At 31.0% G+C, this 19,778-nt stretch overlaps 1 protein-coding gene across 1 annotated transcript; it reads left to right on the plus strand.

Annotated features, from left to right (window-relative positions):
- The first annotated feature begins 8,403 nt into the window (after positions 1–8,403).
- On the plus strand, positions 8,404–14,732 carry LOC145095050 (uncharacterized). Its single transcript, XM_079032992.1, has 15 exons — positions 8,404–8,531; positions 9,151–9,308; positions 9,393–9,509; positions 9,607–9,689; positions 9,774–9,837; positions 9,931–10,048; positions 10,142–10,296; positions 10,551–10,615; positions 12,651–12,760; positions 13,308–13,442; positions 13,561–13,598; positions 13,735–13,785; positions 13,873–14,040; positions 14,129–14,241; positions 14,366–14,732. The coding sequence occupies exons 2-15, from the start codon at positions 9,189–9,191 to the stop codon at positions 14,487–14,489; spliced, it is 1,461 nt and encodes a 486-aa protein (XP_078889118.1). The 5' UTR covers positions 8,404–8,531; positions 9,151–9,188; the 3' UTR covers positions 14,490–14,732.
- Positions 14,733–19,778: the final 5,046 nt, after the last annotated feature.

The following is a 19,778-nucleotide window of genomic DNA, read 5'->3' on the forward strand; positions in this document are numbered from 1 at the left end:
ATCCCTATCTAATCCCCCCCCCCCCCACCCCCTCTCTCTCTCTCTCCACCCAAAAGAACACCAATAGAAGATGACATATCAAGCAATCGTTCTTCACTCAAGTCTGTCGAACTCTTCTTTTCCTTTCAGTTTATTTTTGCCATCGGAAACCTTTATTCTCTCCATCTTTGGGAAACCAGTCTTTTCACCAGGGTGAGCAAAAGTGCAGATAGTCTTAGGATTAACGAGTATACTTTTGGAATTGTAAGGGGGGAATCTTTGGGTTTTCTTGACCGAAATTGCAAGGAATCAAAGGGAAAGTCGGTCCAATCATGGGTTCTTAGGGATCAAAGTCATCATCTTGACCGAAGTTGAAAGGAGGAATTTGTAAAGGAGGGTTTCTTTAGGAAGGACTCTAAGGAAGTCATTTTGTTTCTTATGGAGTTGATGATACATATCCATGGATTGTTCAGATGGCAGGGTTGCAAGTTGATGATTGAGAAGCTTGCGAGGTAGGATGTTAAGGTCCTAGAAGGATTTCTTCTGACAAGGTTTTGTTGTCGGACCGAAACTTATTGTCTTGTTCTACATAAACCATGATCCATTTCTCTATTTATTTTTGTGCAAATGGTGTGCATGTTAGGAGAGAGATTGATAGAAGAAGGCAGTGTAATCAAAGAGATGAAACAAATGGTTAAATTATGATCATATATTTTATTATAATCAGTTTTCGATAAATGGGGGAATGAACATGATGGGGTGGTGGAAAATGGTGATGAATTTTCTGGAGGGAAGAGGTAGTGATTTTCTTTTTGGCCTTCTAGGAGCTGAGGATGAATTTTCTGGTGGGCGGAGGTAGTGATATTCTTTTTGGCCTTTGAGGAGCCAAGGTTCCCGTTTGGGACCCGACAAATCCCCAGGCAACTAGTCGCTCCGCGAGTAACCTAAAGTCATCGCCGTTGAACCTCCATGGTTACAAAGGAGATTTTTTGATCTTCCGTGAAATAGCACTTGTGGGGGATGGATAAACGAAAGAGGTAGTGTGCGTTTAGTTAATACTTTACTTTATAGTGTAATTCACATCATTCGTTCCTCGTGCATGTGCCAAAACGCACGTTTAGTTTCCATTTTAAAAAAATTATCTCGGACCGTCCATGGGTTTGTTTTTCTTTGCACGTTTAGTCCCTGTTGACATGAAATGAATATTTTACTCTTAATAATTTCTTTTTCATTTTTTTATTTCTTTACCAATTTTAAATAAATAAAAAAAGAAAATAAAAGAAATATCTCCACCCTCCTTTTTCATTTCCCCAATTCCTGCAAGAAATATTAGACACTACCGCTTATCACCGCCAACACCTCCCTCCAACCAAACCATAATCTAAAAAGTAAAAACCTTGCACCTTCCTTCTTCCTTGTATATGAATCTGAAACCCTGGGTAGCGGTAAGACGCTTCCTCTTCATCTTCGATGACGTTGTATAGGTGAAAATAGAGGCCAAGATTGATCTAAACATCTACCGGAAATCGATATGAAGATATGTAAAAAACCATTGATCTCGAAACCCTAGCCAATGAAGATCGATGGCGACACACATGTGAAGAAGGAAATCGATGACTTCAAGCATCGCTGGAAGTGCATATCACTAGTGGCGTTTAAAACCCTAGGTAACAACTTGAAACCCTAAGCGGTGATGATGATGGTGTTCGTGAAAGCTAGATCTTGCGTGTGTTCTTGGTGGTTGAAGGTGGTCGACCGGACAAGAGTTGTACTCGGTGGTTGAAGGTGGCTCACAGTGAAGATGATGGTTGACTGGTGGAGTAGATTACAAGATAGTGATGTTGATGATTATTGCTGGTTTACGGTGCTACAACAAGTCTGTGTGAAGGCTGTTAGTTTCCGATAAGGTGGAGGAGATCTTAAATATGAGACAATGGAGGTTGATTGGAGAAGAAGGGGTATCCGATTGGAGAAGGAAAGATGAGAGAGAGGTTGTAGTTATAAACAATTAAAATGGTGGTGAGTGGTGGTCCGACGATGGTGGTTGGTAATTCTCCGACGATGGTGGCTCGACGATAGTAGTGTTAGTGATTTTTTTTGGTGAGGGTAAGGTTTTGGTTGTTCATAATGAGTGAAGCAATGAATAAAGGGATGAACCATTTTTTTCTAAATATAATTAATAGCAATAAATAAATCAAAAATAACTAGAAAATAAATAAACAAGGGCATTATGGTCATTTTAGATTTGACATGAACTAAACTCACAACAAAACCGCATATTAGGGACGAAGCGTGCACGTTTTAAACAAACGATGGATGGTTCAAGTTAATTTTTGAAAATAGGGATTGAACGTGCGTTTTAACACTCGCACGGGGGACGATTCGTGTAATTTACCCTTATAATAATCAAAATAAGATTTTTAAAAAGATTAAAAAATATAATAAACGGCAAAAGAGTCGTTTCAACTGGATCGATGACCAAAGTCGAAACAAATACAAGCCATAAGGATGACCCGAGTTAAAAGAAGATGTTCGAGCCTAATCATGCAAAACACCAAAAACAATTGGACTATCCGTGTAATTTACTCTCTCTCTCTCTCTCAATACATAATGCATAATGATATCTCTTTGAATAAACTGATAAATACATAAAGGTTCTTTCTATAAAACAAGTAAGGTAATATTGTCATTCTATTTTTTTTATAGTTATAATGATTGTAAAGTATAAAATATAATCAAAAATTATTTTAAAATGTTTAAAGAAATAGGATATTTGACATTTTAAAAAGGATAGATATAATCTTTAGAAAATAGGTTACACAAACATGATATTTTGACATTTAAAAATGATATATGCGAAATTCTCTTTATAAGCTTGTTGCTTTCATAAATTATTTATAAACGATCCGCAATGTCAATATGTTTAAAAATTTCAATTGACACAAAATCAAAACAAATTTTTTAGTTATTTACAAATAAAATTAACAAGTGGTCCGTATTATATTAAAGATAGAGAAATGGGTATGAGTTATATATATATATATATATATATATATATATATATATATATATATATATATATATATATATATATATATATATATATATATATATATATATATATATATATATATATATAAAAGTTCAAATGAAAACAGTAAATAAAGTGATTATGTGAAAACACTACTTTTATGTTATTTTAGGGTTTTCATTTGAACTCTCTCTCTCTCTCTCTCTCTATATATATATATATATATATATATATATATATATATATATATATATATATAAAGAGAGAGAAAGAGAGAGAGAGAGAGTTCAAATGAGAACCCTAAAAGGTTAAAAACCATTATTATTTTGTCTATTCAACTAATAGTTTTATTTAACCACTTTTTACACAATACTCATTATATTCAAAATCAGATATAGACTTGGATTTGGTCTCTCTGTCTCTCTTTCTCTCTGTCTGTCTGTCTCTCTCTCTCTCTCTCTCTCTCTCCCTCTCTCTCTCTCTCTCTCTCTCTCTCCCTCTCTCTCTCTCTCTCTCCCTCTCTCTCTCATCAAGCTTCAATAACTCAACTGATGTCTCCTTTTGATTTCCATCACTAGTTACCCCTTAACCGTCGCAACCACCACTGGGGACGACGGTGCGACCTCCGACGACCACCACTGTCGATGCTCCAATGACCGTTGCTGCCGACAACGTCAAACCACCATCAGATATGTAACATTGATGTCCGCTACTGCTATTACAGTCGAACCGAAGCTATCATTGTTGGGGACAAGCATCTTAACCTCTGACGACCTCTACTGTTGTTGCTTCGGTTAACCGTCTTCATAACCATCGACGTCAGCCTTGTATACCTTCTGTGAGTTATGCTTCATTTCAGACCACCTTCCGAACCCTGACCTCTCCAAACCACCAGAAAACACCGTGTTTCCTCTCTCAACCTTTCAGATCTGAAGCCAAACACGTCGCAAAAGTCATCAACTGCCATCAATCTTTCAGATCTGAAGCAAAAACATACCGCTTTCTCGGATTTGGTTAGATTTGGACAGATCTGATGTATTTGGTGCAATTTCAAACGTAGATCTTATTAGATATGAAGTCAAAGGCACATCGATTTCTCAGATCTGTTTAGATCTATTCAGATCTATAATATCTGGAGACTCTAAAAACATGCCAATCTCAGATCTATAAATCACATCATATTGAAAACAATATGCACACAAGGTGTTTGATGAAATGCTTCAATGAGATCCGTAAGTTTGTAATTTATGAACAAGTGTTTGAGATTTTGTATTAAGTTGTGAATTGTTATCTGAAGTGTGGATTATACTATGAATTCTGATTTTTTGATGCATTAAGTTGTGAATTTTAATGTTTGAAAAGTTGATTTAAGTTTTGAATCCATATCTGAAATGTTTGATTAAATTGTGAATTATGAATTTTTTGTTATCTATATTAGAATTTTATATATGTAAATGAGTTGTGAATGTAGTGAATTAAACTATGAATTTTGTATATTAAGATGTGAATTTTATTCCTACTTTAATATAATAAATTCACATTTTAATACATATAAATGCCTCTAAATATAAGTTTTAAGTTTAGAATTTGGATCTAAATATATAATTTTATGTATTAAATTGTGAATTTATTGTAATTAATTGTGAATTAACTTTATTAAATTGTGAATATTTTATCTGAAGTTAAGTTAATAATATATAACTTTCATGTGTATTAAATTATGAATTTGTTATATCAAGTTGTGAATTTTGTTTATAAAACCGTGAATTGACTGTATTAAATTGTGAATGTTTATCTAAAATTATAAGTATAAATTTTAAGTTAATAATATATAACATTTATGTGTATTAAATTATGAATTTGTTATATTAAATAGTGAATTTTATGTATTAAATTGTAATTTACTGTATTAAGTTGTGAATTTTTTATATAATCTTGTGTTAAAATAATAATGATTTGTGTATGAATTTTTCTATTAACTTTCTTTTGAATGTATTTTTTTTTTGCTGTATAAGTACGTAAGAATGTATTAGTTTTTAGATACTTATTTTTCATTAAATTCAAATTGAGGCAATTAATATGTTTATTAAATTATGGATATAGTATTTAAGCAGTAAATACATGACTTTATATACATAGTAGGCGAATCCCAGCACGTTGAGCGAGAATAAAATTATATAGTTAAAATAATAACTTTTACCAAATTATTATTTAATATTTCTACTTTGAAACAAAATGTTAGTAGTAAAGCAAACATATAGTTAACATATTAGTTTTATTAAACATTATAGTTTAATTTATATATATATATATATATATATATATATATATATATATATATATAATTATTTGATGATTTTATAACCGTTTAAAATTGTGTAAATTATATATCAAATGAATGATAATATAACGGGTAACAAAATGTATGAATAAAAATATGAACTGCAACTTTTAGTAACATGAAAATAAAAAAAACATCTATTATAATTTATAACATTATTATATATATATATATATATATATATATATATATATATATATATATATATATATATATATTAAAGTTATGAAAGATTTTAACAGTAAACTGCTCCCTTTTTTTGTCAATTTTGGTCCTCCATTGTTTGAATTAATGTTACAACATTGACCCTTCACTTTTATGCTTTTGTTCACAAACAACCCTTTCATTTTCGTTTGAATTTTTCATAACCCTCGCCTTTAATTACATATTATTAGTATTTAGTCATATTAATATATTTTTTTTGGTAGAAATGGTCCCTCAACTATATTTGGGTCATTTTATAGTTGCTTCCTTTTAGTCTTTTTTTGTCCCTCTACTTCCGTTGGTTATTTGTGGCATTGTAGGTTCCTATGTTTTCGTTTAATTGTCACTTTATTAGTTGATATTATTATTATTATTATTATTATTATTATTATTATTATTATTAGACAAAATTACACGATTGGTCCCTGTGGTTTACCAGATTTAACACATTGAGGACAACGATGGAAAACGAAATTACTCTTTTACTCCTAATCCGATTTTTTTTTATTAATTTATATTTCTCTTTTTGGTTTTAAATTAATGTTTTATTTATTAGAAAATGTCCACCCAATACCATAAAGCCACCCACCATCTGCCATCACCACCACCACCGCCGCCAAAATTACATAAATGGTCCATATGGTTTACCCGTGGTCACAAATTCAGTCCCTACTACCTGAAAAGACCAAATTACCCTCACATTAACGGACAAAAACCAACGATCTATATTTTCCAGATTGGTTTTCCGGCCGCTGCCATACATGACAATAAAGTTCAATTTGTAAGACCAATTATTTATTTTCCTCATTTATTGCAAGAAATAATGATTTAAATTTCCTTACTTATGTAATTAGATGACATTGTTTATCTTTCTTTACTAGATTATCTCAATGCAATTCAACATGCAACTTTACTTTACAAAACAATATTTTCCGACCCCGGCAACGTCGGAGAATCCTTTATAGTTTGTATTAAAAAAGATATATATACAACGAATAATAAAAAATATGAAAAATAAACACTATAACTTTTAATAACATAAAAACACTAAAACATCTATTATAACATTTATATTAACTCTTCATATTTAAATCAAAAATCTCTTCAAATACATTAATGTTTTTAATGAGCAAAACTTTACAACCTTATAAAAGAAAGGAAAATAAAAAATTATTAGTGATTACTAATTAATAATCATAAGTTAAACACTATTGAGTTGTAACTAATAAATATATATAAATTAGAAAACTCTTGAGGTGTAGTGTGGGTTTCAAATGAATGCGATTATTATTATTATTATTATTATTATATTCTTCTACATAATTGGTATTGATGCATCATTTTAACCCCTTTAATTATTAAACATAAAGATATTTAATTATAAATTTATAACATATATAGGTGCATATACATGTTAAACAAATCACATATAATATATATATTTTCGTAAATATCATATGTAATTCTTGTCGTAGTAATATAGATAAATTACTTTCATATGATGAACATATCATGATAAGTCTATCATAATTACATATCAAATGTTCAAAATTATGTTATCTTTTAAATATTGTCTTTTAAATATGTTGTGTAGGATAACCCAACAAAAAAATAATAGAAAATAAACATAATCAAAAAAGAAAAACTACAATAAGATAAATAAGAGCATTGGATGGTTGAATATATAAATAAAGATGTTATATAAACATACATTTAAATCAAAAGAAAAAACTAACATTCATCAACTTTGCTCAAACAAAAAAAACCTATATCCATTTTATGAATCTTTTTTCTTCATTTAACACCATTCCACCATAGAAACTTGATGACAATTCTTCAGTAACCTGCAATCAAAATATTTTTCTTGAAAAAGAAGAATCAGAAAGATATTTCAAGCAAAACATTGATGTTTGGAGAGTCATATTTAAGATTGAGTAATACACACAAATGACATATAAAGATTAAATGAGAAACTGAATATAAAGAAAGAATAGAAAAGTTTCATTTGTTTTGGTTGAAAGAAAAAATCATATTACAATTACCATTGATGCGACATAACTCATTTCTTCAAATCATCATATTTGGATCGTGAATGCTTCAACTATATGAAAACTTTTGAACCACAATATCTTCAAACCTTTCTTACATTTAAGATTTTATATAACACAAAAAACACAAAAGATCGACCTTTTTATAGTAAACTTTTCACTAAATGCTAATTAAACATAATATAAATTATAAAACTTTTGAGTGTTAAATCATAATTAAGAAAACTTTTGAGTTGCATTAATTAAAAAAGGAAGTTTCAAATGAATATGGTTTGAGAAAATTAAAAAAGGTTATTTATCTTAGTTAATATTTTATTTTAATATCTGTTTTACTCCTATTTATTAAGTTTACACCTAATATAATATAATGATAACATAAGCACATAAATCACTTACATTCAAATAAATTCCTTTTATTTAATCATCAAATGATTACAACTGTTGACCATCATCGGTTACATATTCAATTAACGCGCAATAAAAAACGCGGACATTACAATTAAACAACGAAGAATGCTCTAATGTTTTTTTTATTAATTCATAAATGAATGAAATGACAACTTACAATTTAATACCATGACTCTATTGTATTTATTCTTTTGAATATAAATACAATTTTTTTTAATGTTTTATTTGAGATTTTTTTTTGTCGAAATATATTCCAACAACAATTACAACGTTTATCTCATACAAAATAAAAAATATAATATTGATTTTTTTGTACTTCGAAAGAAGAACAATGGAAAATAAAATATCATATATACTGATATACATATACATTTTTTTCATGATAATTGATAAAGTGCCAAATAATATTTTTGGAGTATTTATCAAATATTTAAAACGATCCAATTACAGGGCACTGCCATCTCCATCTCCATCTCCATCTCCATTCGTCTGACTTACGGTATTCAGAATCTCATAACTTGTAAGTTTTCTGTATGCTTATACCTGTATAGATTTAAGTCGTTGCTGTGTCTGTATCCTAGGTTTTCGTGCTAGTGCTTTGATCCCTTGTAATTCTTGAATTCTGCACAATTTGTGCTTTTGTATAGATTATCTTGGAATGATCATGGTAATTTGAAGTTTAACTCATCGAATTTATTTTCCCCTTTCTTCCTGTTCGATTTAAACAGTTGATCTGTTGATTTTTTTCAGCTAAATCTTGTAGGGCTTGAGATTACAGCAAACTAAAAAATAAATCTTATTCGATTGTTAAAATTTGTTATCGGTAGCTTATTGATCGGATAACAGAGGGATTTTCTAGCTGATCCGAATAGGCTATAGTTTATCGTTTGTTGTTTTTGTTAAATTAAGCTCTAATTATAATAGTGTTGATGAAATCGTGAGGAATCATGGTATAGTATATTATATGCGTTGAAACTTAAAGTTAAGAGTGGGCTATTTCATCTATTTGGAAGATCATTCAAGCTTCTTGCAGGACATATCTTAGCATCTGTTTCTTTAATGCTTTGTGAAAGTTATTACGCGTGTTGTGAATTGACAGCTTTTTCCAAATTCAGAATACTTAACATAATGAATCTCAGATTGTCCAGAGCCTAGTTTATTGAAGTGGAATCAAGCCATGGGTGATGGTCCTCGAGGGATAGAAGTTTTCCCAGATCATTTTAAGGCTTCAACTTCTGATGTTGATACCCCTCAATCAAGAAGTTCGTCACTCTCTCATACCAAAACTGAATTTGAGGTATGATTCCTGGCATGAATATAATCAGATATCATAAATATCTTCAATAAATTGATTTCATTCAAGCTATTTGATCTGCATTAGCATAGTTCAAGCAGCCGATTGTGGGCTAGCAGAAGATTAATGAGTGCTGCATCTATCTTGAACTTGTGTAGCCTAAGGAGACTATCTTGGGGAAATGACAAAGATGAGCAAGATAAGGTCAATATTAGGAATAATTTTCATATTTTCTTTCCATCCTTTAACTCACATTTGATCTTTCCTGAAGAATGTAGTTGTTGTATTGGGATTTTGGCAGGTTGTGTTATCTGTTAAAGAAGTAAAAAGCCTTCAGTCAGAACTTGCTGAATTGGAGGAAAGAGAAGCTCTTCTGAGAGCTAAGTAAGGGGAACTGATACTTTCTCTTTGTTTTAGCAAAAATATGCTTTTTTATTAATCTTCTGTAATCTCTGTTACTTGATGCAGGTTGGAGCATATTGATGAGATTCTGCGTTCTGCTCATCTTTCTGGCTACTTACACATGCGAAATGTATTTCCTTTGAATCTTTTCCTTTTTTTTTTTTTGGGATTTTGGATTTGGAGTCATTATTTGCAGAACATTTCCTAAAATGATGTTTCGCAGAGATGGGCAGCATTACCTGGCGAACCTCTCCCTCTTGATGACATGGAAATTGATGATTGGCTTCCACGTTTTGTTGTTCTTCTAGGACCCTGCATCTTCTTCTATTTCCTGTCCATGGGTAATTACTAATTATAGCCATTGTTGTTTTATATGTTTCCGGTTTCATTTATATTCATGATTTGATGATTTACATAATGGTTGCGCATTGCAGATTTAAGTCCTCAGGACTCGTGTCTGTTATCTGATGTTGTTGAAGTAGGGCCCATGCCACATATTACTCAAGAAGAAGGGGAAACTCGATATTTATTTTATATAATAACTCGGTATGGATTGAGATACGAGTGTTCAAGCACTTCTAAAATCCAGGTACACACATTCTAATACTGTGTTTTTGTTACATGGGACTACAAAAGCTTTCTAAAGCTATTTTCACTAATGAGGATGAGAAGGGCATTCTCGTCTTTTTCTCATAAGAGAATTTGAGACCGAGTTTATCTCCCACTTTTTTTTTTTTGCTAGGACAAAAAAAAATGCAATTTTTGTTCTGTTGAGTGTTGACACATTGACTAATTATTTGTATTTTGTACATGTAATCACAGTTTCAATTTATTATTTGTTAGGTGGATAATTGGTTGACGGCATTGCAAGACAAATGCAAATTGGGATCACAATCGAGCACCACCATGTGATTCTAAGTTGTTAAATAACTTGATAAGATTTAGAGTGTGTTGCATAGGTAGTCGCATTCATGGTGGATTAGGAAAGCTTTTGTACAAATTAATAGTGTCAAATGCGAGACTAATGGATTTTGCAAAAAAATGTGCCAAAAATTCGATAATTTTGTGACATTTTCAGGTTCTGATTTGCTGTTTTTGATCAATGTGTTATGGGCAGTGCAGTGGAGCGGAGCGGAGATCTTTTTGAAGGAATAACATTTATAACGTTCTTACTTGATTTGGTGTGTTAAGTGATTATTATATTTTTTTTAATGTACAAAAGAATATGCCACTTGCCATGTTCCCTTAATATTTTTGAAAATATAATCGCTAGTTCAAAATAGATTTTTTATAATAAGTGATTTTGAAACTATTAATGTTTAAAAGTAATTAAAGATTAATCAATTGTAAAATATTTTAGTCAAAGTACCAAAATGATTCATTCCATTTTAGAAGTACTATTTCTTGTTATCAATTGTTTCATAATTACTCTGGAAAGAAATTAATTAAGCCAACACATTAGCCACGTGATTCACAACGGATGGCTGGAAAGATCACATCTTGAGCTACGTGGCGCGGATCTAACGGTCAACTTCTTTTGTGGACGTCCCACATAGGGTTTTGAGTTTTGACATCTGATTCGACAAACTCACACGCGGCATATGATTCCATAATTATTTGGTACATTTCACATAAAAACAACCCTCAACTTTTGTTCATTTGACAAACATCACTTTAAATGCAACCCCTTCAAGTTTTGTTCATTGCCAAGTTAAACCATTGCACCATGTTTATAGGTTATTTGATTAAGGGAGGAGCAAGACTACATAAATTTCGATATGAACATGCATCGTTTATGTTAATATATGACGACATCTGATACTCTAAAATCATGAAATTCGAGATTTGATATCGGTGCTTGTACTGAAAACCGATACTATACTCGCTACCAGTACTAATAATGTTAGTTTTGTTCGGTACTCAGAAACATTTTTCACATATTTCGGTACTTGGGATTCTTGGGTCAGTACCGGTACATTAGCTTGCTCAACCCTATTTGATTGCACTTTTCTCATTTTTTTTTTGTTGAAGTTAGGTATTTGATTTTTCAAAATTATTCTAGAGTTAAATGCATTAGTTGGTCACATTTTCTTTGAAACAACTAACAGGTTTATTCATAACTTTATTTCCTCATAAAACCCGTCAAATGATAGAATAGTATTCGTTACTATTTTATTCAAATTAAAAATTTTGTTTTTTCTATCGTTTTCTTAAAAAAAGTATTGATAGTATAAAATATTTGACAAAACATCATTATTATAGAACGTTATCATTAACAGATGGTAGTAGCAAGATATATGTGGTGATATATTATGCTCTTAAAATTACTTTTATGCCTAATTTGAGTACATCAATCAATCAATCTTACATTTCATTGAACTCATTTCATCATTTTTGTCTATTATCTACTTCACATACATGGTGTAACCTTAAAAAGAACCCGTCACTTTGAACTGTTATACCATATAATTTTTATAAATCATTAAAGACATTAAAAATTCATGCTTTTTTACATTGATTGTCCATCAACGTATCAATAGTAACTTACCGAATAATACATAACTACATAAGGCTCTTAAGATGTCCTTTTTCTTAGTTATTAATTTTTTTCTCATATTATCATATTCCATATTGGTTCTGAGCCCCGATATAGGACAATGTTAAAATACTTCTACAATACTCCAAACATTATTTGAGTTTTTATTTAATATTGAAAAGAGCATTAGATGCCAAATGTAGCAATTCTAAACTCCACGGATTTGTTTGCAAACTACGGAAAACCTCAGGGTCTATTTTTTATTTTCTCCTTACTTTCCACCTACATTGGGAACCTCAAATACCCAATCGCCGTCGGTCACTCTTTGAGGTGCTCTAGTCTCACTCTCTCTCCAAACAACAAAAAAACGAAGAGATTTCTTCGTTTTTGTTGTTATTTTCTGACTAATTCTTCGATCAAAGGAGGAGAATGAGTTCTCAGATATTCAGATCCGCTTCTCGAGCAGCTAGGTCTTTTATCTCTTCTGCTTCTAAGCAGAAGCCTCGTCTATTTTCCGGTATAGTTTTCTAACGCTTTACCATTCAAGTTATTTTATTCCATAAACATGTATATATGTTTTGATCTGATTACGATTAAGTTTATTGTTATGAATCTGTTGCTAAACTGTAGATTGTATATTTGTATATTTCGATATATTTTAACTGAGACACATTACTTATGTTACCAGAATGTTGATTATCTAATATCTAATACGTAGTATGTGAAATGAATCATAGATGATGACTCTCGGTTACTTTAATTAGAACAATACTGAATCATTTTTGGCTGAGTTTTCCACTTCGTGTAATGGTTTATTATTATTTTTTTTTGAAAACATAAAATAATATTATGTGGTTGTCATTGCGATTTGGATGACGGAATTTTCCACTTCAGATCTGAATTTACCATTAACATGCTAGTGGAAGCGTCGGATGAATGTAGCAACATGTAACAGAACAATTATAACGATTTCGAGGAACAGTTTATATATAGTAGTATACTTTGTTCACAAGATCTTGATACAATGTAAAATTTACTTATCGATCTCATTCCTACAATTGTAGAAGGACGATCTGCTGCTGCTGCAACAGCAGTTTCGATCAAAGGAGTGCTGCCAGCTGTTGCTTCTTTTGGGCGTTATAAATCTGGGAACACCTCCGGCACATGGATCGCTGGAGCATTAGCACTCCCTGCTGCAGGTTGTAACTTGTATCTGTTATTTGTTACAAGTTTCCTTTGATGTTACTCTATCAAAAGTCAAAACATGTCTACAAGCTGCATCAAGATTTAACTAAAATTCTGTTTTTGTTGTATCAGCTTACATGCTTCAGGAGCAAGAGGCACATGCAGGAGAGGTATTACAATTTGATTGATAGCTCGTCTTTCTTCTTCTTCTTCTTCTTCTTCTTCTTCTTCTTCTTCTTCTTCTTCTTCTTCCCATTAATTTATGTATGAAGCATCATTGATCCCTTGTGTTGCAAATATGTGCAGATGGAGCGAACTTTCATTGCTATCAAGCCAGATGGTGTGCAAAGAGGACTGGTAGTCTAACTATCCATCATTCTTCTACATATTTTCAGATATACCATTTATAAACGGAATATTTCTTATCTTTTTTTTTTGTTCCAGATTTCAGAGATTATAGCTCGGTTTGAACGTAAAGGGTTCAAATTGGTAGCAATTAAACTTGTGACCCCTTCAAAGTCATTCGCCCAGAAGCATTACCATGATCTCAAGGAACGACCATTTTTTGATGGGTTGTGCAACTTCCTTAGCTCTGGCCCTGTTCTTGCCATGGTAACAATACAAGAATCATCTCATTCCCTTCTTTTTATACAATATGAAAACCAATACCTTTTATCACTGCTGATTAATCTTGCTATAGGTTTGGGAAGGAGAAGGTGTGATTAAATATGGGCGTAAACTCATTGGAGCCACAGACCCACAGAAATCAGAGCCTGGAACCATCAGAGGTGATTTGGCTGTTGTTGTTGGAAGGTATTATTTTTATTATTATTATTCTTAACAGCTCTCCTCTATGTTATATATATCATGTCTGGATAAATGATGTGATGAGTTGGCATCTTTTACACTGACTGTTTGGTTATGGATGATTTTGTAGGAATATCATCCATGGAAGTGATGGTCCAGAAACCGCAAAGGATGAAATAAACCTATGGTTCAAACCAGAGGAGGTGTCAAGTTACACAAGCAACCAAGAAAAGTGGGTGTATGGAGACAACTGAAGCCATGGCATTTAATACTTCCTCGCGCGCTAGTCAAAATTACTAGTTTCTTTTCTTGGTGCAAGAATAAGAAGAGCAAAAGAATAAAATTGTTTTCATTTTCTTCTATAGAAATGAGGAAATCAGTGTATCAGTTTTGTTGTTTAAGGAGATATGCATGCTTAAAGATCATGTTTTTAGTTGTTAAAGACGAACGAGTATTTGGTTGAATAGTTTTATATTGAAAGCTACTTTTTGGCCTCATGTTTTATCTCGATTTTTGGTCCTGATTCATTTTTTGTTACTGGAGTTGTACTAATTATTTTTAGATTCCTTTTTTCTTCAAAAAGGATATATATATATATATATATATATATATATATATATATATATATATATATATATATATATATATATATATATATATATATACCTTAATAAGCATTTAGTCTTAAATGCTGAATTTTAAGAGGTACAACTGACTACTTCATTATGTATAACAATTTTTGTGTTGTTTGACTCGGTTCCTTAGACCATCCAGTATACTCTCCACGACAACGGTCGTGGAGAGCTTCCAAGTCAGCCACCTAAGGCCACCATGAACCACCGGTATACTCACCACTACCGGAAAGAAGAGAGAGAAGAGAAAGACAGAAGAGAGATAAGAGGAAGGAGAAGAAGACGACCATTGGTCGTTTACACTCGTGATGCCCACCACGAAAAACCTCAACCACGAACGGCCGGGCTGGTGTGCACGGCCGTTGTTCGTTGCCACCTCAACCACAAATCCGTTCGTGGAGAGTATACCGGTAGGCCTTAAAATCCCCAGTATCTCGGCTTTTGACCTGGCATTCTCATTTGAATTCCGATCAGGTACCAACCCCCCTTATATTTTACGATACTTCACCACTATCACCATCACTCCAAAACCCTAGATCTCATATACAATGCCACAATCGCCGTCCTCATCCACAGTCAACACCAGAACCGTTGCACACCGTCCCCACCATACGCCACCACCATCGCACGCTTCTCTCCACGAATCATAAAAACCTTGAATTTGAACTTTTTCACCCCTGCTTACCACCAAACATATATTCAACGTCTCTCTCTCTCTCTCGGTATTGTTGTTTCTTCTTCTCGATTTCAGGTATAACATCAATGTACCTGGTATGATTTTGTTTTCATTTGTAGGGTTATTGGATCACACTTTAAAGAGTTAGTCTGTCTCTTGTATATATTAGCCATAAAACACACAAAAATACAATGGCAGGTCTCATTGTACTCATACACACAAACATGAACAAATAACGGTTGATTTCTGGTTCTTTTTGTCAGTATTTATGGAACATGAGTCTTTCTAGAAATCCTTGTTGTCGACCTTACAAGGACAAAGCAGTTTAACTAAAGAGGAACAAACTTTGAGTTTTTTGTGTTGAGCTTTTGATAGGTTTAAATGGAGAAGAAAAGGGAACCAGAGATGCCTACTGATTGTAATTAATTTTTCGTTTCCTCTGCAGCAAAACCCAGATCTAAAAGGTGGGTTTTGTTTTGAAAAGGTTACTTTCATCCTCTTATTTCATTTGATTTGGGTTTTATTTTGGTTTTTTAATTTTTAATTGATGAGAAATGATTGTTTTTGCTATTAATGTGCCTTTAACAGCCACATGTTTCTTGCAGGTTTTGGTATGATTAGAAGACATTAATCACAAAAAAAAAGGAAGATGCTTGAGGTAAGTTTTTAAGGACTTAGTAATTTTGATTATTCTTCTCTTTGTTTATTTATTCTGGCATTTTCAAGCTTTTCATTTGTCTTTTTCAAGCTTTTAAGGCCACCTTTGGTACTCAGCTTCTCTAGCTTCTCTGCTAATCGAGGTGTCTTTCTATAGGTATATGTGTTCATTAATAAATCTAGGAAAAAGATCTCGATGTTCAATCTGGTCGGCATCCAACTTAAATTATTTAACTTATTTTTTTGAATTTCCTTTCCCCCTTCCCCTATGTTTCAGGTACATTGATTTATATTTTCCGATTTACTTTTTTAATCGTTTTTTTCCCATTATTGATTTTTGATTTACATGTGGTTTTTTATTCTGATTAAAATAAATACAGTTTGTGGGTCTATGTTTGATTAATTGTATGTATGTATGTGTGTGTTTTTATAGGAACAATGTCTCAGGCCATAAAATGAAGGTACTTAAAGCAAAATGTGTAGGTGCGGTTAATTTCACCTGTTTTACGATCAGACATACACATATTTGTTAAGGATTTGTTTTTAATTTTCCAGGTTTTCGATTTTGACTAACTGTTCAACAATTGTAATACATGTTTGACAATTTTTTTGTTCTTGATTTTCATGTTTTAACTGATTCAGGTACTACAAAGTATCAAAAGGAACCATCACCAATCTTCACTGGAACCTATTCGATCCATAACATTAACATTCCGTAGGTAAGTATCGTACATGAATTTGTGTAGTGTGCTGTTAAAAAAACTCAATAATTTGTCTTTTTGTTTGACATTTTTGAGATTTTTGTTTGGTAAGTCACGATAAAGTATTTATTAGCTTATTAGATGTCATTTTATTTTTAACCTATTGGAAGCTATTGATCTTGAGTTTTTTTTTTTTTTTTTTTTTTTTTTTTTTTTTTGTGTAGCAAAAGGTTAAAATTTGTAGGCAAGGTAGGTATTGAAAGTAACTTTCATGGTGACATTATGCATTTATTTTTATCACATTTTTGTATTTTTCAAGAAAAAAAGTTTCAATTTTGACAAAAACTCTATGTTTTAATTTGGTGGGTTTATAAATAAACCAACAACAAATGGTGTTGCTATGACATCCATCATTCATTTGATCTGCAACATGCTTATTACACTTTTGGTACAATATTAGAAATATTTGGTATAATTATTCTTGACAAGATCATTTAATGATGTTCGAGCTAATCCTTGTCTCCTTGGTACTTCCAGGTATGATTCAAGTTCCCCATATGTTAAGGTTTAATGCAAGAAATTATATACTTTTATTTTATTAAATATAATAATGTACTTCATTTTTTTAGGATTGATTTTCAAGAGTACAAATGTACAATGTCTTATTCAAATGGAAGTGAATTTTTTGATAAGTGGAAATAAGTTGTTTTATCTAGCCATTAACAATTTTTGTACTTGATGCTTTGCATTTAGCCATTTTTGGATCAAATGCCAGAAATAGCTACATTTTTGTCAAATATAACAATTAATATACTTTCATTTTTGTTTTTATAGATTTTCCAAAATTTTCCAAAGTAGAATGTCTGAGGTAAATGAAAGTAATTTTCTTGAGTTGTGTGTGTTGTTGTTGCTATGTGTGTATGTGTACTATATGAGAGTGTGTTTTGTGTGTATGTGGTTGTGTATGATTGATGTCGTAAACATTCAAGTATGATGCCATTTTTTGTTTTCCTTTATCATCACTCGCAACGATTAAAGACTTTACATAATGTCATTTTTTAGTATGGTATATTAGAACATGAACCAAACAAGCAACATTGTCAATTTGTTTGAAACAAAGACAAAATTACATTTTTTATCCATACATTTTGTTTCCTTTATTTTTTTAAAGATGAATAAAAAAATAGCAATTTACAATCGTTTATCTGCGTATGTCAATTACATGTTCTTTGTTTATTTTATTTTAACAGTACAAAAAGCAAGTGTGAGTGTCGCCATATTCTTTGACAGCAGATTCAGAGACTTGCAAACAACCCGATATGTTAAACATTCATGTTTTTTTCTTGATTTAATCAACTAATAATAATGACAACAAGAATGGATTTTTGTGAAAGCATTTGATCTTTATGAAAGTTTGTTTGTTTGGTCGAATGCATGATGCCATTTCTATTCTGTAAACATCTTACTTTAATTTCTATTTTAAACTTATGTTTTCTTATTTAGGCATTGTACTTTGAAACTTAAATTATATTTAACCTTGGAATATACAAAAGAACTCAAGACAAATTGACAATGCTTCAAAATTCTATCACAGGTTGCTAATGCTACTTTTGGCGACACTATGGATGATTCTTCATATGCAAAATGTTTGAAGTTGTCGTATACCTTAGGACAATGTTTGTTTTAAGTTAGTGATTTATGTACATGAAAGTGAAGATTTGGTTTCACTTCATGTTATGACGTTTTTAATTTAGAAATACGAACGTGAGTATTAATGTAATTAAATATTATTGTCTTTTTTAGAGAAATGTATTTTGTTTAACAATTCTATGTATTATAAATTAAAGTAGTTATAACTTTATGGATTTTGAGTTTTGGTTTGAATGTAATTAGAAAAGATTTTGTTATCAAACTAAATATTACAATCATATTACCTATATGGTTTCAAAAGTATAACCAAAAACATATAACTAGAAAACATTTTGTTATCAAACTAAATATTAAGTTTTAATAGTGAGTTTTACTCTCAAATGTTTATATATTTATAAATTATTATTTAATAAGAATTCTATTTTTTTCTTTGGAATTGGCAAGTAATTATATAATACAAAAATAATTTTCATTTTGTTCATCTATATTATCATAAATTAAGTCAAATTAAAATGTTTTTTGATAAGTGAAATAATTGTTTTCAATTCTTAATTTAAAAGTGGATGGGAGAAAAATTTATGATATTTAAAGGCTAAATATTATCATTTTATATAACATAAGATATTGATGGGTTTACTTATAAAAACCTTGCACAATTTAAATTAATCGGCATTTTCTGTTAACGACTATTTGTTTGATTTTTTTTTTTTTCTTATTGATAAAACAATGTTTCCATACATCTAGAAATTGTTGTCTTGGTTGCAAAACGACCAATTTAAATAAATAAAGTAATGGAACCATTACTCATATAACTTAAGATGTTTTATCTAAAAAAACAAGTATACAACTTTTGTGTAAACTCTAACCCTCACCACCGCATCTTACTCTCATTTGCGTAAAAAAAACTAATCTCCTTTGCAAAAATTATTCACACTCGTCGCTTAGCGCGGGTAAACGACTAGTATATATATATATATATATATATATATATATATATATATATATATATATATATATATATATATATATATATATATATATATGAGTTAGTCAATTAAGTAAAATAAAATGGCTATATTGAGCACTTCCCAAATCTGTTTTCTAAATTATTTTACAAAATAACAACAATCATTGGCTTCCTCTCCCAATGGATTCTCTTGAACAACCTATGAGTTGGAATCATTGGAAGTGAGTTGGCATGTTGGCGGCAAATAGCGGTGCTACCTC

The sequence above is a fragment of the Lactuca serriola genome, chromosome 3 (genome assembly GCF_051521515.1).
Source record: "Lactuca serriola cultivar US96UC23 chromosome 3, Lser_US96UC23_V15, whole genome shotgun sequence".
NCBI lineage: Eukaryota > Viridiplantae > Streptophyta > Magnoliopsida > Asterales > Asteraceae > Lactuca > Lactuca serriola.